Source organism: Coregonus lavaretus, assembly GCF_964263955.1.
Source record: "Coregonus lavaretus genome assembly, chromosome: 2".
Lineage (NCBI taxonomy): Eukaryota > Metazoa > Chordata > Actinopteri > Salmoniformes > Salmonidae > Coregonus > Coregonus lavaretus.
The window spans coordinates 13,988,463-14,013,473 of NC_139989.1; the positions used below are offsets into that span (position 1 = coordinate 13,988,463).

Sequence of the window (25,011 nt, forward strand, 5' to 3'; positions counted from 1 at the left end):
GGAGACCATCCGCCACCTCATCAGGAGCATGCCCAGGCGTTGTAGGGAGGTCATACAGGCACGTGGAGGCCACACACACTACTGAGCCTCATTTTGACTTGTTTTAAGGACATTACATCAAAGTTGGATCAGCCTGTAGTGTGGTTTTCCACTTTAATTTTGAGGGTGACTCCAAATCCAGACCTCCATGGGTTGATACATTTGATTTCCATTGATAATTTTTGTGTGATTTTGTTGTCAGCACATTCAACTATGTAAAGAAAGATTATTTCATTCATTCAGATCTAGGATGTGTTATTTTAGTGTTCCCTTTATTTTTTTGAGCAGTGTATAATAGGGTCTATTTTGCATTTGTATAATTAGTAGGCTGACGCATATATACCTTTCATAATATTTCCCCTAATGTTGTGCAATGTGCGTATTAGCCTACCTCCTCTTCCTCTATTGTTTCTTCATTCCTTCCTCGCGTTCAACAGGTAAATGAAAAACGTTTTGTTGTCTTTATCTTCATCATTGTAATGACATGCTTGAATAATATAGGACTAGAATAAGATGCAGAAGGCTATTACTTCTTTTCACGAAGATTGACTGGTTATGTGTGTTTCACCAATCATAATGGGACCCATGTCATCCAAAAATGTGTATACTTTTGACTCATCTGTCCATAGAACATTCTTCCAAGAGTCTTGATGATCATCCAGGTGCTTCCAGGTGCATTTTGGCAAACTTGAGTCAACTTTTTGGACGAGATGGGTCCCATTATGTCTGGCGAAAACCTAACACTGTATTCGACAGTAAGAACCTCATACCAACGGTCAAGCATGGTGGTGGTAGTTTGATGGTTAGGGGATGCTCAGGACCTGGACGACTTGCCTTAATAGAAGGAACCATGAATTCTGCTCTGTATCAGAGAATTATACAGGAGAATGTCAGGTCATCTGTCTGTGAGCTGAAGCTGAAGCGCAGCTGGGTCGTGCAGCAAGACAATGATCCAAAACACACAATCAAGTCTACATGAACATGTTTAAAAAGGCACAATGGTGACGTTTTGGAATGGCCTAGTCAAAGTCCAGACCTAATCCCAATTGAGATGTTGTGGAAGGACTTGAAACAAGCAGTTCATGCTTGAAAACCCACAAATGTCGCTGAGTTATAGCAGTTCTGCATGCAAGAGTGGGCCAAAGTTCCTCCACAGCGATGTGAGAGACTGATCAACAACTACAGGAATCATTTGGTTGCATTCATTGCAGCTAAAGGTGGCACAACCAGTTATTGAGTGTAAGGGGGCAATTACTTTTTCACACAGGGGAATTAGGTGTTGCATAACTTTAATTAAATAACAAAAAAATATATATACTTATTTTATTTATTTGCAAACTCTGATGTTGGGCGATTAGGCCTGGCTCGCAGTCGGCGTTCCAATTCATCTCAAAGGTGTTCGATGGGGTTGAGGTCAGGGCTCTGTGCAGGCCAGTCAAGTTCTTCCACACCAATCTCGACAAACCATTTCTGTATGGACCTCGCATTGTGCACAGGGGCATGCTGAAACAGGAAAGGACCTTCCCCAAACTGTTGCCACAAAGTTGGAAGCACAGAGTCTTCTAGAATGTCATTGTATGCTGTAACGTTAAGATTTCCCTTAACTGGAACCTAGCCCGAACGATGAAAAACAGCCCCAGACCTTTATTCCTCCTCCACCAAACTTTACAGTTGGCACTATGCATTTGGGCAGGTAGCGTTCTCCTGGCATCCGCCAAACCCAGATTCGTCCGTCGGACTGCCAGATGGTGAAGCGTGATTTATCACTCCAGAGAACGAGTCCAGTCCAATGGCGGCGAGCTTTACACACTCCAGCCGATGCTTGGCATTGCACATAGTGATCTTAGGCTTGTGTGCGGCTGCTCGGCCATGAAACCCATTTCATTAAGCTCCCGACTAACAGTTATTGTGCTGAAGTTGCTTCCAAAGGCAGTTTGAAACTCGGTAGTGAGTGTTGCAACCGTGTGCTACGCGCTTCAGCACTTGGCAGTCCCGTTCTGTGAGTTTGTGTGGCCTACCACTTCGCAGCTGAGCCGTTGTTGTTCCTAGACATTTCCACTTCACAATAACAGCACTTACAGGTGACCGGGGCAGCTCTAGCGGGGCAGAAATGTGATGAACTGACTTGTTGGAAAGGTGGCATCCTATGACGGTACCACGTTGAAAGTCACTGAGCTCTTCAGTATGGTCCATTCTACTGCCAGTGTTTGTCTGTGGAGATTGCATGGTTGTGTGCTCTATTTTGTACACCTGTCAGCAACGGGTGTGGCTGAAATAGCCGAATCCAGTAATTTGAAGGGGTGTCCACATACTTTTGTGTAGTGTACACTCATTGTGAACTGCCCTCCATACTGAGATGCGCTGTCCGTCCCCACCCTGAGCATTGATGATTGATCATGCAGATAGCAGAGGATAGGCCGTGGCCTGTAGAGAAGCCAGATTTAGACATCGCATGTAATTTAACAGTTCTATTTCACGTCATGCTGTTCATAGGAATTATTTATTATAATTTACTGGTTTCTCACAGTTATTTATACTGGGAAAAGGGAGTGGGTTTGGGCGGTTAATCTAGGTACCCCGGTTCCCACTATTCAACCCTGGACAGACGGAGCCTAGCGTTCTCTTTTTTTCACTGAATAACTCCTTTCCTGGGAAAGGGGAATGCACTGGTTTTCCCACAATTATCTCCACTTTGTCCATAACTCCCTCTAACCAGCTTCCTGTAGATCTCCTCTTCAGAAAACTTGAATGAAAAAGCCTGAGTCCTCAATGGCACCCTATTCCCTATAAAGTGCACTACTTTTGACCAGAACCCTATGGGGGTGCACTATATAGAGTATAGGGTGCCATTTGATTTGGGACGTAGCCAAAGAGCCCAACGTACAGTAGGGTTGACTGTAGTAAACACATTTATGCAGTGTCGCTATTCCCCTTTGATCCCAACAGTCTTATCTGTCTGAGGGGAAATGCTATGGTACTGGGAGCTACATCCTTACCCAAGATGAGGGAACATGGGGCACACTGAGCAACACATTTTTAAATTGTCATGTGGCGTTGCAACCATGCACTGTCAATGATTGTGTTTTTCTTTCATATGCTACATATCCATTGGAGACATATTCAATGTGTTTTAAATGTGAATTCTCTTCCCTTCAGGGGACCGGATTGTAAAGGTGAACAGAGAAAGTATCATTGGAAAGACGTACTCCCAAGTGATCGCCTTGATACAGAACAGGTAAGGGACTGCCTGCTTCTCTTATACATCTCACTCTCATGGAGTTTTACATGAAGAAGGGGGGTTATTTTTAAACAATGCTAATAGTTTGCAGGAAACCTTACCAGGAAGTGCCTTATTAAAGTATTTAAGGCTGTGCACATTTCGAAAACCTTGTCTCGTTTTGGTGCTATCGATAGTAGATTAAGTGAAAATGAACGGCCTTTGTTATTCCAATCATTCAAACAAAATATTTCAAATGAAACGTAAACCATTTCCTTCTCTGGAAATTCAAAGGGAGCTATGTGGTGTCACTAAAATAAGATTTTTCCAGCCACTTCAGCATTCCTTGGAAATTGGCAAGCAGACATTGTTGAGCAATCCATGTGCCCATGGCGTATATAACTCTATTCCCAATGTTACTGAACAGTTACCCTCCTAATCATGAACATAACTTAACGCGAACCTTAAAGCCAAGCCTAAACTATACAAAAAAAGGTTTAGTTTTTACATTAACTATGTTGATTGTGCACACTACTGCTCCAACTCATAAGTGGAATCTCTACTACTTTTGTCCTTCTCACAGCGACACCTCGTTGGAACTATGTGTGATGCCAAAAGATGAGGACATTTTGCAGTTGGTAAGTACAATTAATTTAAGACCGTCCTCCTAACTTTGTGCTTGAATATCTTCCTTGATTATTGTTGACTAGAGAACTGAACGCCCTTGTGAAGGTTTATGGTAATCTTTATTTGATCTTTGTATGTGCATAAAGTGGGATGGGTAGTTACTTTTTACTCTTTCTCACAAGGTAGTTGTTTTTTACTCTTTCCCATATCCTAGTGCTAGACAATGAACAGAGTAGGGATTGTTAACCAGTTAAATGTAATCAAAAATGTAATCCACATAATCCCCAAAAGTAATAATTTATCATGAGAGGGCCATAAACAATAATTAGTAATACTGCATACTCCAAGAAAAGTTCAAATCTCACCTTTCTGGTAAAAATAGTTATAAATTGCTAAGGTGTAGTCACCTGTGAGGACACAAGCTCAAGTACACAGTACAAATATGTTGTATGACGTATTTCATATTCAACAAAACTATATGAATAAGGCTTGAAATGACTTACAGTGAGGGAAAAAAGTATTTGATCCCCTGCTGATTTTGTAAGTTTGCCCACTGACAAAAGAAATGATCAGTCTAATTTTAATGGTAGGTTTATTTGAACAGTGAGAGACAGAATAACAACAAAAAAATCCAGAAAAACGCATGTCAAAAATGTTATAAATTGATTTGCATTTTAATGAGGGAAATAAGTATTTGACCCCCCTCTCAATCAGAAAGATTTCTGGCTCCCAGGTGTCTTTTATACAGGTAACAAACTGAGATTAGGAGCACACTCTTAAAGGGAGTGCTCCTAATCTCAGCTTGTTACCTGTATAAAAGACACCTGTCCACAGAAGCAATCAATCAATCAGATTCCAAACTCTCCACCATGGCCAAGACCAAAGAGCTCTCCAAGGATGTCAGGGACAAGATTGTAGACCTACTCAAGGCTGGAATGGGCTACAAGACCATCGCCAAGCAGCTTGGTGAGAAGGTGACAACAGTTGGTGCGATTATTCGCAAATGGAAGAAACACAAAAGAACTGTCAATCTCCCTCGGCCTGGGGCTCCATGCAAGATCTCACCTCGTGGAGTTGCAATGATCATGAGAACGGTGAGGAATCAGCCCAGAACTACACGGGAGGATCTTGTCAATGATCTCAAGGCAGCTGGGACCATAGTCACCATGAAAACAATTGGTAACACACTACGCCGTGAAGGACTGAAATCCTGCAGCGCCCGCAAGGTCCCCCTGCTCAAGAAAGCACATATACATGCCCATCTGAAGTTTGCCAATGAACATCTGAATGATTCAGAGGAGAACTGGGTGAAAGTGTTGTGGTCAGATGAGACCAAAATGGAACTCTTTGGCATCAACTCAACTTGCTGTGTTTGGAGGAGGAGGAATGCTGCCTATGACCCCAAGAACACCATCCCCACCGTCAAACATGGAGGTGGAAACATTATGCTTTGGGGGAGTTTTTCTGCTAAGGGGACAGGACAACTTCACCGCATCAAAGCGACGATGGACCATCAAATATTGGGTGAGATCCTCCTTCCCTCAGCCAGGGCATTGAAAATGGGTCGTGGATGAGTATTCCAGCATGACAATGACCCAAAACACACGGCCAAGGCAACAAAGGAGTGGCTCAAGAAGAAGCACATGAAGGTCCTGGAGTGGCCTAGCCAGTCTCCAGACCTTAATCCCATAGAAAATCTGTGGAGGGAGCTGAAGGTTCGAGTTGCCAAACGTCAGCCTCAACCTTAATGACTTGGAGAAGATCTGCAAAGAGGAGTGGGACAAAATCCCTCCTGAGATGTGTGCAAACCTGGTGGCCAACTACTTGAAACGTCTGACCTCTGTGATTGCCAACAAGGGTTTTGCCACCAAGTACTAAGTCATGTTTTGCAGAGGGGTCAAATACTTACTTCCCTCATTAAAATGCAAATCAATTTATAACATTTTTGACATGCGTTTTTCTGGATTTCTTTGTTGTTATTTTGTCTCTCACTGTTCAAATAAACCTACCATTAAAATTATAGACTGATCATGTCTTTGTCAGTGGGCAAACATACAAAATCAGCAGGGGATCAAATACTTTTTTCCCTCACTGTATATGCTTTCTAAATATAGTATAATCAAATTATAAACAACTAACTATAAGATTTCACCTTCCTTATAACTGTAAAATACATATTTGTATGTTTAGTGTTAGAGAAAATGTGCATATTTTTTTTTAAAGGTCTCTCGATCAAAACGTCTGCCTCCATCGCTGTGAACATCTCACAGAGCTCTAGCTTGGCTTCCTGAACTCGTTAGGAACTCACCTTTAATCTCATATTAATGTTTTTTGTTTTAATGTTTTGTTTTTATTTTTGATTAATGGCTACAGTTGAAGTCGGAAGTTTACATACACCTTAGCCAAATACATTTAAACTCAGTTTTTCACAATTCCTGACATTTAATCCTAGTAAGAATTCCCTGTCTTAGTTCAGTTAGGATCACCACTTTATTTTAAGAATGTGAAATGTCAGAATGATAGTAGAGAGAGATTTATTTCAGCTTTTATTTATTTCATCACATTCCCAGTGGGTCAGAAGTTTACATACACTCAATTAGTATTTGGTAGCATTGCCTTTAAATTGTTTAACTTGGGTCAAACGTTTCGGGTAGCCTTCCACAAGCTTCCCACAATAAGTTGGGTGAATCTTGGCCCATTCCTTCTGACAGAGCTGGTGTAAATGAGTCAGGTTTGTAGGCCTCCTTGCTCGCACACGCTTTTTCAGTTCTGCCCACACATTTTCTATAGGATTGAGTTCAGTGATTTGTGATGGCCACTCCAATACCTTGACTTTGTTGTCCTTAAGTCATTTTGCCACAACTTTGGAAATATGCTTGGGGTTGTTGTGCATTTGGAAGACCCATTTGCGACCAAGCTTTAACTTCCTGACTGATGTCTTGAGATGTTGCTTCAATATATCCACATCATTTTCCTTCCTCATGATGCCATCTATTTTGTGAAGTGCACCAGTCCCTCCTGCAGCGAAGCACCCCCACAGCATGATGCTGCCACCCCCATGCTTCACGGTTGGGATGGTGTTCTTCGGCTTGCAAGGCACCCCCTTTTTCCTCCAAACATAACGATGGTCATTATGGCCAAACAGTTCTATTTTTGTTTCATCAGACCAGAGGACATTTCTCCAAAAAGTACAATCTTTGTCCCCACGTGCAGTTGCAAACCGTAGTCTGGCTTTTTTATGGCGGTTTTGGAGCATTGGCTTCTTCCTTGCTGAGCGGCCTTTCAGGTTATGTCGATATAGGACTCGTTTTACTGTGGATATATATACTTTTGTTGCTGTTTCCTCCAGCATCTTCACAAGGTCCTTTGCTGTTGTTCTGTGATTGATTTGCACTTTTCGCACCAAAGTACGTTCATCTCTAGGAGACCGAATGCGTCTCCTTCCTGAGCGGTATGACGGCTGCGTGGTCCCATGGTGTTTATACTTGCGTACTATTGTTTGTACAGATGAACGTGGTACCTTCAGGCGTTTGGAAATTGCTCCCAAGGATGAACCAGACTTGTGGAGGTCTACAATGTTTTTTCTGAGGTCTTGGCTGATTTCTTTGGATTTTTCCCATGATGTCAAGCAAAGAGGCACTGAGTTTGAATGTAGGCCTTGAAATACATCCACAGGTGCACCTCCAATTGAATCAAATGATGTCAATTAGCCTATCAGAAGCTTCTAAAGCCATGACATCATTTTCTGGAATTTTCCAAGGTGTTTAAAGGCACAGTCAACTTAGTGTATGTAAACTTCTGACCCACTGGAATTGTGATACAGGGAATTATACAGTGAGGGAAAAAAGTATTTAATCCCCTGCTGATTTTTTACGTTTGCCCACTGACAAAGACATGATCAGTCTATAATTTTAATGGTAGGTTTATTTGAACAGTGAGAGACAGAATAACAACAAAAAAATCCATAAAAACGCATGTCGAAAATGTTATAAATTGATTTGCATTTTAATGAGGGAAATAAGTATTTGACCCCTCTGCAAAACATGACTTAGTACTTGGTGGCAAAACCCTTGTTGGCAATCACAGAGGTCAGACCATTCTTGTAGTTGACCACCAGGTTTGCACACATCTCTGGAGGGATTTTGTCCCACTCCTCTTTGCAGATCTTCTCCAAGTCATTAGGGTTTCGAGCCTGACGTTTGGCAACTCGAACCTTCAGCTCCCTCCACAGATTTTCTATGGGATTAAGGTCTGGAGACTGGCTAGGCCACTCCAGGACCTTAATGTGCTTCTACTTGAGCCACTCCTTTGTTGCCTTGGCCGTGTGTTTTGGGTCATTGTCATGCTGGAATACCCATCCACGACCCATTTTCAATGCCCTGGCTGAGGGAAGGAGGTTCTCACCCAAGATTTGACGGTACATGGCCCCGTCCATCATCCCTTTGATGCGGTGAAGTTGTCCTGTCCCCTTAGCAGAAAAACACCCCCAAAGCATAATGTTTCCACCTCCATGTTTGACGGTGGGGATGGTGTTCTTGGGGTCATAGGCAGCATTCCTCCTCCTCCAAACACAGCGAGTTGAGTTGATGCCAAAGAGCTCCATTTTGGTCTCATCTGACCACAACACTTTCATCCAGTTCTCCTCTGAATCATTCAGATGTTCATTGGCAAACTTCAGATGGGCCTGTATATGTGCTTTCTTGAGCAGGGGGACCTTGCGGGCGCTGCAGGATTTCAGTCCTTCACGGCATAGTGTGTTACCAATTGTTTTCTTGGTGACTATGGTCCCAGCTGCCTTGAGATCATTGACAAGATCCTCCCGTGTAGTTCTGGGCTGATTCCTCACCGTTTTCATGATCATTGCAACTCCACGAGGTGAGATCCTGCATGGAGCCCCAGGCCGAGGGAGTTTGACAGTTCTTTAGTGTTTCTTCCATTTGCGAATAATCGCACCAACTGTTGTCACCTTCTCACCAAGCTGCTTGGCGATGGTCTTGTAGCCCATTCCAGCCTTGTGTAGGTCTACAATCTTGTCCCTGACATCCTTGGAGAGCTCTTTGGTCTTGGCCATGGTGGAGAGTTTGGAATCTGATTGATTGATTGCTTCTGTGGACAGGTGTCTATTATACAGGTAACAAACTGAGATTAGGAGCACTCCCTTTAAGAGTGTGCTCCTAATCTCAGCTCGTTACCTGTATAAAAGACACCTGGGAGCCAGAAATATTTCTGATTGAGAGGGGGTCAAATACTTATTTCCCTCAATAAAATGCAAATCAATTTATAACATTTTTGACATGCGTTTTTCTGGATTTTGTTGTTGTTATTCTGTCTCTCGCTGTTCAAATAAACCTACCATTAAAATTATAGATTGATCATTTCTTTGTCAGTGGGCAAACGTACAAAATCAGCAGGGGATCAAATACTTTTTTCCCTCACTGTAAGTGAAATAATCTGTCTGTAAACAATTGTTGGAAAAATGACTTGTGTCATGCACAAAGTAGATGTCCTAACCAACTTTCCAAAACTGTAGTTTGTTAACAAGAAATTTGTGGAGTGGTTGAAAAACTACTTTTAATGACTCCAACCTAAGTGTATGTAAGCTTCCGACTTCAACTGTATAAATCAATCTCTGAATGTGCTACAGTGATGTATGATGTAAGGATTGCAGGCTTGTGCATGTCAGTGGCTGTGACGTAGGGTTCAGCCAGAAGTTGATGGCCAGTCGGAAGGGAAATTAAATGATCGAAGGGACATCCCAGCTTCAAGTGGTTTCAGATTTCACATTTTACGTCACACAGGCTCAGAAAACATACTACTGTGTCCGTGGGGACCAGGGCTATCGCCCGATCTACAGTGTCCACATATCGATTTATAAGCAAAAATGACGGTCGGAACCGGTACCAGAACCATGCAGCTCCCCTAAACAGGGGACTTTAGATCTAAGAGGAATGTAGCATCACATAATATCCACTCTCATAATACTACTGTCCCCCTTAGGTTAAAGGCACTCAGCATTTCCTCCCCACAAATAGACACAATGCACTGGGCTCTCTGTGCAGGGCTTAGCATCCAGCAGACTCCCTGCCATGAACAGAGGGAAGAGTAGCCACCATTTTAGGCTGGATTTCTGTATAAGCACTTTGTGACATCTGCTGATGGAAAAGGGGCTTTATAAATACATTTGATTGATTGATTTGATAATTCACTCAGCATTGTTTTGAACATTAAGGTTTTCATGCACTGTCCCTTAGGTTAGCTAAAACTCCAGTCCATTTCTCATGGATTACCGACCAGCGGTTGACTGTTGACAGCAGGTGAAGAGTATTGGCTGTGGGCTTGAAAGTGTGTTAGCGTGTGTGTGTGTGCAGGAAGAGGACTGAGTAGTATTGGCCGAGATGGAAAGAAACACAGAGTAAAAGTGAAGGATGAGCCCAGTAGCATGGAAAGAAAGAGAGAGTGATGAGAAAGAGAACAGAGCGCTTTAAGGACCAGAGGACGAGAGCCTCTGTGGTGCCACGGGGTGCCAGCTTGCCAGGGCCCCTCGCTTCACCTACCCATATTCCTGCCCGGCTCAGTGATCTGCACAGCAAACCAACGCCACCCGTCAGGGTCCAGAGCCCAGCAGTCGATAACGCTATGCCAGACCACACCAGCCCACAACCCCAGTCACATCCTGTTATTCACTTCCACATGTTCTCTCATCTGGAGTAAGGAACTGAACCGACTCCAGCCCCTAGTGTCATGCTAAATTCCACACATAGCTAGATGGATAGGTCATAGCTTGCCAAAGCCACACAAACATATTTTGCCATTTAGGAATGTGTCGGAGCACTGTTGAAGCCTGAGGGCATTCTTTGTAAATTAGGCAGTACACAGCAATAAGTGTTAGCAATTGAAACAAAATTCACCTAACAATCCCAGCAAAATCTGCCCACAAATATTTTTGCTCAACAAATTACACATTTAAGACACCATGAGATTTACTACCAGTTTGTAGTTTTTGAGGGAAGTACAAATTATACACAGCCCATTAAACTGGTGCAAATCGCTCATAAATCTGGTCCCAAATTATTTCTCTAAAATGGAGAGTATATGTAGTTCATTCAGAATTGAAGATAAAGACGTATCCTGTAAATGTAAAGAATCCATTTTGGACTGATACTCTGTCACTGCTCTCCATATCTATAGTTAGAGGAGCAGTGCCAATGAGCTCCTCATCCCACTCAACATAGTCAGTGTCACACATCAGTGTGCATTTTCTGTAGCAGTGATGCGTGAAGGAAATGGAAAGGATTCAATGTAAGTGTAGGCAAAGAGGCTATGTGGAACGTGGGTCTGCTGTGTGTGTGTCCACTTAGAGTGCCTACTTCTGAATCAGTACATAGCAGGGGCGTGTGCACACAATCAGCAGCTGCAGTCAGCTGACTGCCCTCAGCTTCACGTTCATATTGCTTCGCTGCAGAAGGCGGGCTGACAAAGGGTAAGAGATGGTGAGGGGGAGAGAGAGTTGGAGGGTGGGATGAGGCAAAGGAAGAGTACTCTACCGCCAGAACTGAATGTATAAGCAAGCAGCTGCTCTCGTCATATGAATGGCTACAGAGAGCGAGGAGAGTATAGGGAGATGCTGAGTGGGTAAGAAAGGGATACCGAGGCAGCTAGTGAACAGCAGCAGCGGTAGTCGGTCAGTAGTCACAAGCTCAGGGTAATCTATCAGGCAGTGTTGTCCACCGGGGTGAGAGGAGGTCATTATGGGGACGACGGTCAGAGGCAGCCTGGTTTCTAGGTCCCCAGGTGGAAGAGGTACAAGCAGGTGGCAGCGCAAACATGACTGTGACTTTCCTCCTATCTGTTCCTGCTCCTGTCTTCTTTTTTCGCTGCACTTCTCTTGCCCTCTGCCTTTGTGGTGCATCCCTACAGCATTCACACAGCGACCGTAGCCATGACCAATCCAGCCTCAACAGTTCCAGCCTCTTTTTCTCTATTGCACATCTTTACTCCTCTTTCTCCCCTCTCCTTCTTCTCTTCTCCTGCCTGCCTCTTACCTGTCGGCTGGCAGTTTTCCAGGGATATCACTGCTCTGGTAAGAAGGGAAACTTACTAACTCCTTTGTCATTTCTTCCTGTGTGAATGTGGCTTCAGACCTTTTTTAAAGCTGGTATCAACAGTGTAATGTTTTTGTACCTTCCCTTAGCTAGAATCGTGTCATCTCTACTGGATTTTGTATTGTCTCCTTAGCACCTTGTGCCTTTAATTGTTATAATGTATTTGTGTGTTTTAGAGCAGGGGTTCTCAAAGTGGGGTCCGAGGTACTGCAGGGGGTCCGCGGCCAGATCTCAAAATATAAAAACAATATTTAATTTGTATTAATGAATATTACTAACAACAGATTAAACACATTTTGGCCAAGGGATCCGTGGAATAAGTTTAGAGGGTGTAATACAATGTAATATTATTAATCTACAATTTATGTTCTTAACCCTGGCAACATGGGCCTGGGAGGCTCACAGGGATATTGCTATCCACAGTACTCCACCAATTATAATTTTTTCAACTCAATACTTTTTGTATTCCCCCCTGTTTTTAGAGAGAGAACTGCAAAGTTCTCTCTCTGCCTCATGGAAAAATATTTTGAATTGCAGGATATTAGCTTTAAAGCTGCAAATACAACAAAAAATAATCTTCCACATGACAAAATCTGTAGAATTGCTGCCAATTAGCTTAAACTGCAACATTTGTTGCCAGGGCCCGAGACTTGGTTCATCCGGCCATGCACTGCCTAAGTAATAGTACAATTATTTCACTCGAGTTGTGTTCTGATTATGAGGGGGTCCCTGATTAACTTTCTATTACGAAAGGGGTCCCCGGACCCAAAGAGTTTGTGAACCCCTGTTTTAGAGCATGCTAAATATTGACAGGAAAGGTATTGTAGTTTCCCCATTCAAATATCTGTGTCTCCCGCTCTCTGCTCACATTAGGGAAAGAAGCTTTTAAGTTAGTAGTAATATAATAATATAATATGTGCCATTTTTAGCAGAAGCTTTTGTCCAAAGCAACTTAGTCATGCGTGCATACATTTTAAGTATGGGTGGTCCCGGGAATCGAACCCACTATCCTGGCATAGCAAGTGCCAATGCGCCATGATCTACCTACTGAGCTACAGAGGACCAGTACATTTGTTTTTACAACATCACTTGACTTATGCAAATCTAGAGTTAGGGGCATGCTGGAGTCACTGTACAAACGTAACCCGACACCACAGATAGAGCGCTCATCGATTTAAAGTCCAACTCTTGCTTTCCCTTCAGTGAGTTCTCGCACTGCAAGGATGGGGAGATATACATCAAATACCTGACTCAATACACATCTCTGAACTGAAGACATTTTAATTTAGTAGATTGAAATCCAGCTCTTACCAGGCTTTATTCTGGGCCCTGGCGTTTTTCCTCTCACTCTCCCCTTTTTTACTCTCTCCTGGATTCATCTGTTGCTTTTTCCAGCGCTTTCCGTTGGAAGAGGTCATCTGACCCAAACTCACACTCCCAGTGTCGCTTCAGGATTCAGGCTCCGCCGGGGTGGGGAAGGGCTGGTTGTTGACTTTGACTAAGAGAGCAATACTGTGTCATCTTTTAGTGAAATGTCTTTGTTGACAGTTTTTATAACATGTACAAACATGTGTGTTCAATTGTTCGTCTGTCATTTACTGTGTACTGAAATTCATCGTCCTTGCAAAATAATTTTGAGGAGTATATGGGTCATCTTTTTCTTTATCATTCATCATATGCTTTTTTCTGGTAATTGTGCTGTAGCGTAGCTGTTTCTTTATGGGCATGGCGGAAAACTTAAGCAGTACCCAGAAGATCGCTTCAGTTTGGCGCAATGGCACACTACAGAGGTTTTATGTGACCTATTTTTGTCCAATGCAGTTGAAGAGACATAATGTCCCATAATCTCTTGCAGGCCTATTCCCAAGATGCATACCTCAAAGGAAACGAAGCATACAGCGGAAACGCCCTGCACATCCCGGAGCCTCCTCCCATATGCTACCCGAGGATAGAGCCTAAAGCCCCAGGGATGGCCCAGGCCCTGGACCCATCCCCCTCCACAGAGGCCTCCCGGAGCGGCAGGCCGGCCCAGGCAGGGACAGGGAGACAGGGCACCTCCACGCCAGGCCACACAGACATGGGCTACCGGTTGGAGATCCCTGTCCCCCCTTCTCCTCCACCCCCGCAGGTCCCTAAAACCCAGACGGTGGTTTGTGTGTGCAACGAGAGTGTGAGGACATTGGTGGTGCCGCCTGACCCAGTAGCGGATCGGGGACCCCGTTGTGTGGCTCGGGCTGGCCCCAGCCACAGGACTGACGAGAACCGGTTCGGAAGTCCCCTGGGCCTCTCAACCAAACCTAGAATCCTCGTGACCCCTGGCCCCCCTGGAGGGTCACAGCTACAATATACCCCCATCCCCACCTGGCCCACAGAGTCCTCAGTCTTCTCCCCTTCTGGCTCTAGGCCTTCCCCAATCTACCCTGACACACACCACCTCACCCCCTCCCCTCGAACCACGGCCGGCGACACCTTACCCTCCCCCACCACGCCCAACCACTACACCCCCTCACCCTCCTCCCCTGCCACTTCCACCTCCCCTCACCAGAACATCGACTGGCGCAACTACACCACCTACAAGGACTACATCGACGCCAAGCGGCTGCACACCTATGGCTGCCGCACCATCCAGGAGCGTCTGGACAGCCTGCGGGCGGCGGCCAACCCCAACGCCGCTTACGCACTGCAGCCTGGCCCTCCCAGTGCCAGCGCCAGCGCCTCCTCCCAACGAGGCCTGGGGGGGTCCCAGATTAGACGCAGGAGCACGTCCCACGACCGGGGATCCTACCAGGGGGCCACTGTGGCTCCACTGCGCAGTGCCTCCCAGGAGAGGCTAGGCGGGGGAGGGCCCGAGAGGACAGCCATGCCCAGGGACTGGCCCCGAAGTGCCTCCCAGGATGCCCTACCCTCCTCAGCCCTCATGGGAGTGGCCAAGCCCCGGGCACGCTCCTGCGACTACCTGGGCCGGCAAGGCGACCCAGCGGCGGTGGTATCTACAGAGAGGGGAGTGGGAGGGTACAGCAGGGCAGAGCTGGAGGACAGGCTGCTACTGTACAGGGGCGAGGAGGCCAGATCCAGCAGACACGGGGCAGCGCTGAAACAACTACCCCAACATCACAGTACCAGCCTTACAGGCATGCCCATCATTGCCCCTATGTTCACTAAAGGTACGACGGAGCCGTTGCTCCCCTCTAGGACAGACAGCCTTGCACAGACAGCCCTCAGTAGGCCCTCGCGGTTGCCTGTTAAAAACTCCACCTCGGACCCATCGCCTCTCTCCTTACCTTCCACCCAGGGCCCCGGTAACAGTGCTATGGACCTGCTCAAAGACCAAAGAGCCGTGATGGTGGGTAACCACCTGGGCTACTCCTCCTCACCCCTGCAGCAACTACAGCTCCGGGGGCGGGCCGACAGCCTGAGGGAGGAGAGCGGGAGGGAGGTGGGGCTGGGTGCCAGGTCCTCGTCCTGCTCCGGCCCCTCCAAAGTCCCCGTTCAGAGACAGCAGGCCATCTCCTCCTCCTCTACCTCCACTTCCTCCTCCACTGTTAACGGTACTGTGACCCTCAGGTCAAAGGTCCCCACCCTGGTGCAGACTAACGGGAGACCGGTGGAGGGCGTAGAGGGGCCGGACGCCACAGTGGTGGTCCTGAGAAGGGATAAAAACTCGGGACCCCAGCCTATCCGCCACCCCTCCTACATCCTGGCTGTAAACGACACCGACGTGGAGTCTCCAACGGAGGTGGGGACTCTAGCAGCCAAGAGGGGATCGGGGTGCTGGCTATCCAACGACGTCCAGCGAGAGGTGACCATGAGAAGGCTGGGAGTGCAGCACAAGGCCTCGTGCACCAGCAACCTGGACGACTCGCTCGACTCCATCCCCTTCATCGGTAAGAAACACGTTTCTGTTCTCACTCTCTCATCTCCTTTGTTACCATAGCAACTCCTTACAGAGATGGAAAATCCTGGGAAGGGGTGTGTGTGTGTCAAGCATCAACTTTAATTAGGTAACACATTTATAACACACTGTAACCCTTAGTATCAGGAGTTCCTGTTGCTCCAGTTTCGGCTTGCTTGAGGAGTGTGAGAGAGAATGTGTTTTGTGTGGGCGTGTGTAGATCGATTCGCTTAATGTGCCTGGTAGAGCATGTAATATCTCTTGGGTGGGGAGGTAATGTAAGGGTTTTGATGTTATCAGTTCCTGCTCTCAAGTCTTAGCAGGTGGAAATTGGAATGATGTAAAAGTCCTGATGCTCAGACTAGCTGCTGTCAGAAATGTCCTCAACATCACTCAAGCAGGTTAATGTTTATTGTCTTGAATCTTGCCCTGGAGGCAGAACTGAGCGATTTCCTCTAGATAGGCCAGCTGCAAAGTCACAATTGGCTATATAGTAAAAATGTATGAAAACAACAATGAGCTTTTTGGTCATACTTTAAGGTTAGGTTTAGGCATTAGGGTTAGCAGTGTGGTTAAGGTTAGCATTAAGTTTAAAATCATGTATGACTTTGTGGCTGTGCCAGTTAGTGACTACTCTGCAGAACTGCCTCCATGACAATAAATGCCAACCTGTATCTCTCAATGTCAACATAGCTAATATGGTGAGTTGTCAGTTATCGCTCTAGTGCAACTTCTTTACACTGTAGAAATGGTTTCCTTGGTGCTATACAGTGAAATAATCTGGATAGAGTATATCACCAATGTACATATTGATAGAGGGATTTGGGCTATAACAGTTTTTTTGGCAGGGGTTATTGGCTGTTTGAACAGAGCTAGATTTGTTGTTGAGGTATGTCGTAATGCAGGGTCAGGGCAGGACAAGTCTCTGAAATGGGGAAATTGTATAACATTCCATTTTATTCTGATATTATTACTGTTGATACATTGCCATTTCATTTAGCAGATATGTTGAAAGTGTCAGTCAGCTAGGTATATCCCCGTATTAAGTTCTATGCCTAAACAAAACATCTAACAAGAGAAGAGAGTACATTCATTGTTGCCAGTATGCTTAAATGCACCAATACCAACAAATACCCTGTCTTCATTTAGACATTACACAGTTCAACAATTACCATTCAATCCAACTGTCCAACAACTGTTGTGCATTGTGTCTGGCAGACAGTCATTTTGTACTGAGAACAAGACAGAACATACGATATGGTTCAGTACATGCAAATGTCCCATTCCTGCTTGTGTTTTCCTAGAGCAAATATGCTTGAAATGCATTGTAGGAGTATCTTAAGCGTTCACAATTAGCACTGCACTTTTCAGCTGTCAGATCGGAATGGAACTGTTTTTTGGTAGACTTAATATCATGTATTTAGTATTTGAGGGTGTTGTTTTTTTTAAGCTAGTCTGAGGTGGATTTGATCTGCTCTGGGTTTGAATAGTTTGAATAGTTTCATTGACGAGACCGAAGGATCTTGAACTTGACCTGGCCCCACATGACATGAGCCATCATCCACCAATCAGGGCACCTTTTACTCAGACAGACACCAGTAGCCTAGAGCCCACATGGGTTAATCATATCCTCTTACACTCACACCACACACACACACACACACCTTTACATGCTCTCTCTCACAAGCACCTACTCACTCAATCAAACACTCACAGTGGCTCATAAGCTTCAGTCTGCCTCATGCATAAATCAGCAGCCTACCTGTGTAGTGGTCGCATGCTATACTTAAGCAATAAGACCCGAGGGGGTGTGGTATATGGCCAATATACCACGGCTAAGGGCTGTTCTTATGCATTACATTTTACATTTTAGTCATTTAGCAGACACTCTTATCCAGAGCGACTTACAGTTAGTGAGTGCATACATAATTTTTTTATTTCTCATACTGGCCCCCCTGTGGGAATCGAACCCACAACCCTGGCGTTGCAAACGCCATGCTCTACCAACTGAGCTACATCCCTCCCCTACCCTGGACGATGCTGGGCCAATTGTGCGCCGCCCCATGGGTCTCCCGGTCGCGGCCAGCTACGACAGAGCCTGGATTATGCATGACGCAACGCGGAGTGCCTGGATACAGCCTTTAGCCGTTGTATATTGGCCATATACCACAAACCCCCGAGGTGCCTTATTGCTATTATAAACTGGTTACCAACGTAATTAGAAAGAAAATGTTTTGTCATACCCGTGGTATACGGTCTGATATACCACGGCTTTCAGCCAATCAGCCTTCAGGGCTCGAACCACCCAGTTTATGATGTATACTATTAGCTGAGCAACAATGTTTGTACTATCACTCACTGATTCAATCCCCAGCCATATTGCTCTGTTTTGGGTAGTCTTACATTTTGGCAGCTGTTCCATTTTAAACTTGATGGCTTGAACTGACAACGCGAGGCGTTTCAAGTACATGTGTCGAACAACACTGTTTGTTGCTGTTTTCACAAACACATGAAATAGGGAACATCTGTCTCGATTTGGCAGCCGTATCATGGAAACGATCTGTGAGGTTATGTTGGGGAATTTCACTGTAACAATCTCTGCAGCCGAAGAAACAGGTCAGATGTTTCATGTTAATGTGCACTATTAAATGGGAAATGTTTTGCTTAGGCACACATATGAATGTAAGCTTTCGGATTGCTCAGGTCTATGTTTTATTTTCCTTCTAATAAAATATTTGGCTGACATATTGGCTGATTGTACTCTGGTTTGGGTTGAACCAGTTCACAGAGAGAGTAATACAATGGTATTATATGGATGATACAGATACATCTGTGAAACACTTTGTTTTTGACGGCAGGTAGCCTGGGCCAGTAACTGAAAGGGCTGGTTCGAATCCCCGAACCAACTAAGTGAAAAAATCTGTCTGTGCCCTTGAGCAAGGCTCTTAACCCTAAATCTGCCGTAAGTCGCTCTGGATAAGAGTGTCTGCTAAAGGACAAAAATGTCAATGTAAAAATGCATTATAATTAAATGCTTTTGGTAGTGATACATTTCTGTGTGCCCTGTTAGTATTCATGGCACTCTCCTTATTATTGCCAGTCACTTCCATCCTGTACCTTGTGTCACCAGCTGCCTGGGACAGAATGGCAAAGGCAGGATTACTCACAGTACTCGGTAACATTATGACTTGCCTGGGTGTAGCCTGCACCTTGGTTATGTCTGCTTACCTGATCAGACTGAGAACGGTGATGAAACATCAGCTCACTTTCCCTTCCTGTGTGTTTGTTGATTGTGGCAGGTGTGGACTGGGTTATCTCTAGTGGCCATGCCGGCTCCATGAATATGCCTGGCTGTCTCTGAATAAGTGTCATGTACTCTCATAACCAGACTGTGTGTTTAGCTGTGTATGCCTATATTTCGCCATCATGGCATTTATGGTTTATTGCAGTCTGTAAATTGGTCTCAAACGGAGATAACATAGACTGCTTCAGTATGAGTTTCACTCAGTCCTGAGCGCTGATGCGTGACTGTGTCTTTATGCCACAGTAGACTTCATTAGTGATGTTAAGTATGAGACAGCCTACTTTTACCGGGATTTACAATTAATCTATTTTTATTCAATGTTTTGTTTGGAGTAGAACAGGAATCGTCTCTACTCTTGTTTCACTTTGGTTCTCCTCACTTCATTTCCAGATGAGCCATCCAGTCCAAGTATCGATCAGGACACCAGTCACATTCCCGCTTCAGCTGTAATATCTGTTACTCCAATTGTCACCACCATCCCACCCAGCCCCACCTCTCCATCTCCTCTCATTCGACGACAGCGGTCACATGACCACGGTAAGGTTACCCCCTTTTTAGAAAAAACAAGCTGTGCAGGTACTGACAGCAACAATATGCATGCTTTAAAAATTGTGTATTAGTATTAGTTGATGGCTGAATTTGAATACTTGATCCACAAACAAGCTTGGGACACTTACAGCCTTGAGCTAGGAAATTCCTATTCAAAGTTTGTTCTTTGGCTTATTTCTTGTTTGATAATCATTTGGCTTTTATTTTTAAAGATTATTTTCGGCTCACAACTATTGAGTCGGATTCTGGTACCAAAACGGAGCGGTCCAAATCCTACGATGAGGGTCTGGATAACTACAGGGAAGGGTGAGTATCATTTGGCCTAAAATGGTGGACCAGTGCAGTCTACGCCCCCTTTTTTCTTCACATTTTATTTGTTACAAAGTGGGATTAAAATTGATTTAATTGTCATTTTTTGTCAACGATCTACACAAAATACTCTGTCAGCGCAAGAAGAATTCTAACATTTTGTAACGATTTAATGAAAAATAAAACACTAATATACCTGTTAGAAACACGTTTGGCAGCGAATACAGCAGTGAGTCTTCTTGGGTAAGTCTCATAAGAGCTTTGCACACCTGTATTGTGCAATATTTGTGCATTATTCTTTTCAAAATTCTTCAAGCTCTGTCAAGGTGTTGGGGATCATGACTTGCCATAGAATTTCAAGCAGATTTAAGTCAAAACTGTAACTTGGCCACTCAGGAACATTCACTGTCTTCTTGGTAAGCAACTCCAGTGTAGATGTGGCCTTGTGTTGTAGGTTATTGTCGTGCTGAAAGATGAATTCCTCTCGCAGTGTCTGGTGTAAAACAGACTGAAGCAGGTTTTCCTCTAGGATTTTGCCTGTGGCTAGCTCCATCCCATTTCTTTTCATCCTGAAAACTCCCCATTCTTTGCCGATGTCAAGCATACCCATACCATGATGCAGCCACCACCATGCTTGAAAATAAGGAGGCATGTGTTGTGTTGGAATTGCATCAAACATAGGGCTTTGCATTTAGGCCAAAAAGTGTATTCCTTTGCCGAGTCACTACAATGTTGATGATCCATCTTCAGTTTTCTCCTATCACAGCCTTTGAACACTGTAGCTGTTTTAAAAGTTTTAAAATCACCAATAGCCTCATGGTAACATCCCTAAGCAGTTTCCTGTCCTGCAGCTCAGTTCAGAAGGACAACTGCATCTTTGATGTGTCTGGGAGGTTTATTACATAATCCACAGCATAATTATTAACTTGACCATGCTCAAAGATCTATTGTTTGTTATTGTTACCCATCTACCAATCACTGCCCTTCTTTATGATGCTAAGCTACAGGACTGTTTTGCTAGCACAGACTGGAATATGTTCCGGGATTGTTCCGATGACATTGAGGAGTAAACCACATCAGTCACTGGCTTCATCAATAAGTGCATCGATGACGTCGTCCCCACAGTGACCGTACGTACATACCCCAACCAGAAGCCATGGATTACAGCCAACATCCGCACTGAGCTAAAGGGTAGAGCTGCCTCTTTCAAAGAGCTGGACTCTAACCCGGACGCTAATAAGAAATCCCGCTATGCCCTCTGACGAACCATCAAACAGGCAAAGCGTCTACAGGACTAAGATTGAATAGTACTACACCGGCTCCGACGCTCGTCGGATGTGGCAGGTCTTGCAAACTATTACAGACTACAAAGGGAAGCACAGCCGCGAGCTGCCCAGTGACACGAGCCTACCAGACGAGCTAAATCACTTCTATGCTCGCTTCGAGGCAAGCAACACTGAAGCATGCATGAGAGCATCAGCTGTTCCGGACGACTGTGTGATCACGCTCTCCGTAGCCTGGACAAAAGGAACACCTACGTGAGAATGCTATTCATTGACTACAGCTCAGCGTTCAACAGCATAGTGCCCTCAAAGCTCATCACTAAGCTAAGCACCCTGGGACCAAACACCTCCCTCTGCAACTGGATCCTGGCCTTCCTGATGGGCCGCCCCCAGGTGGTAAGGGTAGGTAACAACACATCCGCCACACTGATCCTCAACACGGGGGCCCCTCAGGGGTGTGTCCTCAGTCCCCTCCTGTACTCCCTGTTCACCCATGACTGCATGGCCAGACACGACTCCAACACCATCATTAAGTTTGCCGACGACACAACAGCCTGATCACCGACAACGATAAGACAGCCTATAGGGAGGAGGTCAGAGACCTGGCCGTGTGGTGCCAGAATAACAACCTCTCCCTCAACGTGATCAAGACAAAGGAGATGATTGTGGACTACAGCAAAAAGAAGAGGACCGAGCACGCCCCCATTCCCATCGACAGGGATGTAGTGGAGCAGGTTGAGAGCTTCAAGTTCCCTGGTGTCCACATCACCAACAAACTATCATGGTCCAAACACACCAAGACAGTCGTGAAGAGGGCACGACAAAGCCTATTCCCTCTCAGGAGACTGAAAAGATTTGGAATGGGTCCTCAGATCCTCAAAATATTCTACAGCTGCACCATCGAGAGCATCCTGACTGGTTGCATCACTGCCTGGTATGGCAACTGCACTGCCTCCGACCGCAAGGCACTACAGAGGGTAGTGCGTACGGCCTAGTACATCACTGGGCCGAAGCTTCCTGCCATCCAGGACATCTATACCAGGCGGTGTCAGAGGAAGGCCCTAAAAATTATCTCTGCTACCGCACGGCAAGCGTGTTACCGGAGCGCCAAGTCTAGGTCCAAAAGGCTTCTTAACAGCTTCTACCCCCAAGCCACAAGACTCCTGAACAGCTTCTACCCCCCACCCCCCCCCCCCCCACCCCCTCTTTTACGCTGCTGCTACTCTGTTTATTATCTATGCATAGTCAATTTAACTCTACCTACATGTACATATTACCTCAATTACCTCGACTAACCTGTGCCCCCACACATTGACTCTGTATCGGTACCCCTTTTATATAGCCTCACTAATGTGATTTTACTGCTGCTCTTTAATTATTTGTTATTTATATTTTTTACTTATCTATTTTTTACTTAACACTTATTTTTCTTAAAAACTGCATTGTTGGTTAAGGGTTTGTAAGTAAGCATTTCACTGTAAGGTCTACACCTGTTGTATTCGGCGCATGTGACAAATACAATTTGATTTGATTTCAAAAAGCTCCCTGGTCTTTGTAGTTGAATCTGTGCTTGAAGTAGTACTTGACTGAGGGACCTTACATATGTTGTATATATGAGGGACAGAGGAAGGGGTAGTCATTCAAAAATCATGTCAACCCCTATTATTACACACAGTGTATCCATATAAACTGAACATAAATATAAACGCAACATGTAAAGTGTTGGTCCCATGTTTAATGAGCTGAAATAAAAGATCCCAGAAATGTTCCATATGCACAAAAAGCTTTTCTCTGAAATTATGGGCACAGATTTGTTTAAACTTGTTTCACAAACATGGCGTAAATACATAAACAACACAATGCCACAGATGTCTCAAGTTTTGAGGGAGCGTGCAATTGGCATGCTGACTGCAGGAATTTCCACCAGAGCTGTTGCCAGAAAATTGAATGTTCATTTCTCTACCATAAGCCACCTCCAACTTCCATTTTAGAGAATTTGGCAGTACATCCAACCGGCCTCACAACCACAGACCACGTGTATGGCGTCGTGTGGGCGAGTGGTTTGCTTATGTCAACGTTGTGAACAGAGTGCCCCATGGTGGCGGTGGGGTTATGGTATGGGAAGGCATAAGCTACGGACAACGAACCCAATTGCATTTTATTGATGGCAATTTGAATGTGCAGAGAAACCATGACGAGATCCTGAGGCCTTTGTCGTGCCATTCATACACCGCCTCATCTCATGTTTCAGCATGATAATGCACGGCCCCATGTCGCAAGGATCTGTACACAATTCCTGGAAGCTGAAAATGTACCAGTTCTTCCATGGCCTGCATACTCACCAGATATGTCACCCATTGAGCATGTTTGGGATGCTCTGGATTGATGTGTACGACAGCGTGGTCCAGTTCCCGCCAATATCCAGCAACTTCTCACAGTCATTGAATAGGAGTTGGACAACATTCCACAGGCCACAATCAACAGCCTGATCAACACTCTGGGAAGGAGATGTGTCGCGCTGCATGAAGCAAATGGTGGTCACACCAGATACTGAATGGTTTTCTGATCCATGCCCCTACTTTTTTTTTTAAGGTATCTGTGACCAACATTCATATCTGTATTTCCAGTCATGTGAAATCTAAATGACTAAAATGTCAAATGTAAATCCATAGATTAGGGCCTGATGAATTTATTTCAATTAACTGATTTCCTTATGAACTGTAACTCAATTAAATATATTTCAATCCCACTTTGTAATGCAACAAAATGTGAAGGGGTGTGTAATTTCTATATGCACTGTACATTTTAGTCATTTTCATTTAAGACTAACTTGTGATTAATCTTTCTATTTTCGTATTTCTATGTTCCTTGTAGGAGAGACATACCTGGTCTAAAGGGCCGTAGAAAGGTGAGTCCAACCTCAACACAGTAATATCATTATCAGGTTACATTTGGATAGTCCAGATTTTCCATCTGTAGATGCTCTACAGATGGTCATACTATCAACCAACTGTATGTTGATAAGCAACTACTTACTAAGGTTAGGGTTAGGTTAAGAATAAGGGTAAGGGCTAGGGTAAGGGTTAAGATAAGGGTTAGGGTTAGAGCTAGGGTTTGTAGATAGTTTAAATGTTACTGTCTGTAGAGCATCTCCAGATGGACTAACCAAATAAAGTGTTACCTAACATCAGCCCACGTAACAACAAACTGTAATAGTATGAACAGTATGAAAATGTATGCACTAACTGTAAGTCGCTCTGGATAAGAGCGTCTGCTAAATGACTAAAATGTAAATGTAATAGGGAGTATGGACGAACCCTCTGGTCACTTTCCACAGAAATGTTGATGTGCCTACTGGCTATCAGACTCGACTGCATCATTATAATTTGTTTTACCTGCATATGCTGCCCAGAGGTTCACAGCATAAAGATAAGAGTCACTCCTCTGAACGGCTAGCATTGATGTTAGTCAATAGTGGTTGTAAAATGGATAATGAGTGAGACTATAAAACCAAATGAGCTCTAAAGACCCAGCTTTGCTATTTCTGTCTGTCTGCTCACTGGAATGGGCCATAATGTCAGATACTGGGCCATATAATAGAAGTCAGGCAAGGGTCATCCAATCAGCGAACTGTCCACTGGAGGGACTCCACATGACCCGTCCTCATTATCCAGCCTGCTGAATGGCCC

At 44.8% G+C, this 25,011-nt stretch overlaps 1 protein-coding gene across 4 annotated transcripts in view; it reads left to right on the forward strand.

Moving 5' to 3' along the window:
- Nucleotides 1-25,011, forward strand: part of arhgap21a (Rho GTPase activating protein 21a) — a 104,391-nt gene that overhangs the window by 68,005 nt on the left and 11,375 nt on the right. For all 4 annotated transcript variants that reach the window (XM_084179095.1, XM_084179097.1, XM_084179096.1 and 1 more), the window contains 6 exons: nucleotides 3,196-3,274; nucleotides 3,840-3,894; nucleotides 13,841-15,869; nucleotides 19,572-19,718; nucleotides 19,943-20,036; nucleotides 24,197-24,230. In XM_084179095.1, coding sequence (XP_084035221.1) covers nucleotides 3,196-3,274; nucleotides 3,840-3,894; nucleotides 13,841-15,869; nucleotides 19,572-19,718; nucleotides 19,943-20,036; nucleotides 24,197-24,230 — 2,438 coding nt within the window. The remainder of the gene's footprint in view (nucleotides 1-3,195; nucleotides 3,275-3,839; nucleotides 3,895-13,840; nucleotides 15,870-19,571; nucleotides 19,719-19,942; nucleotides 20,037-24,196; nucleotides 24,231-25,011) is intronic.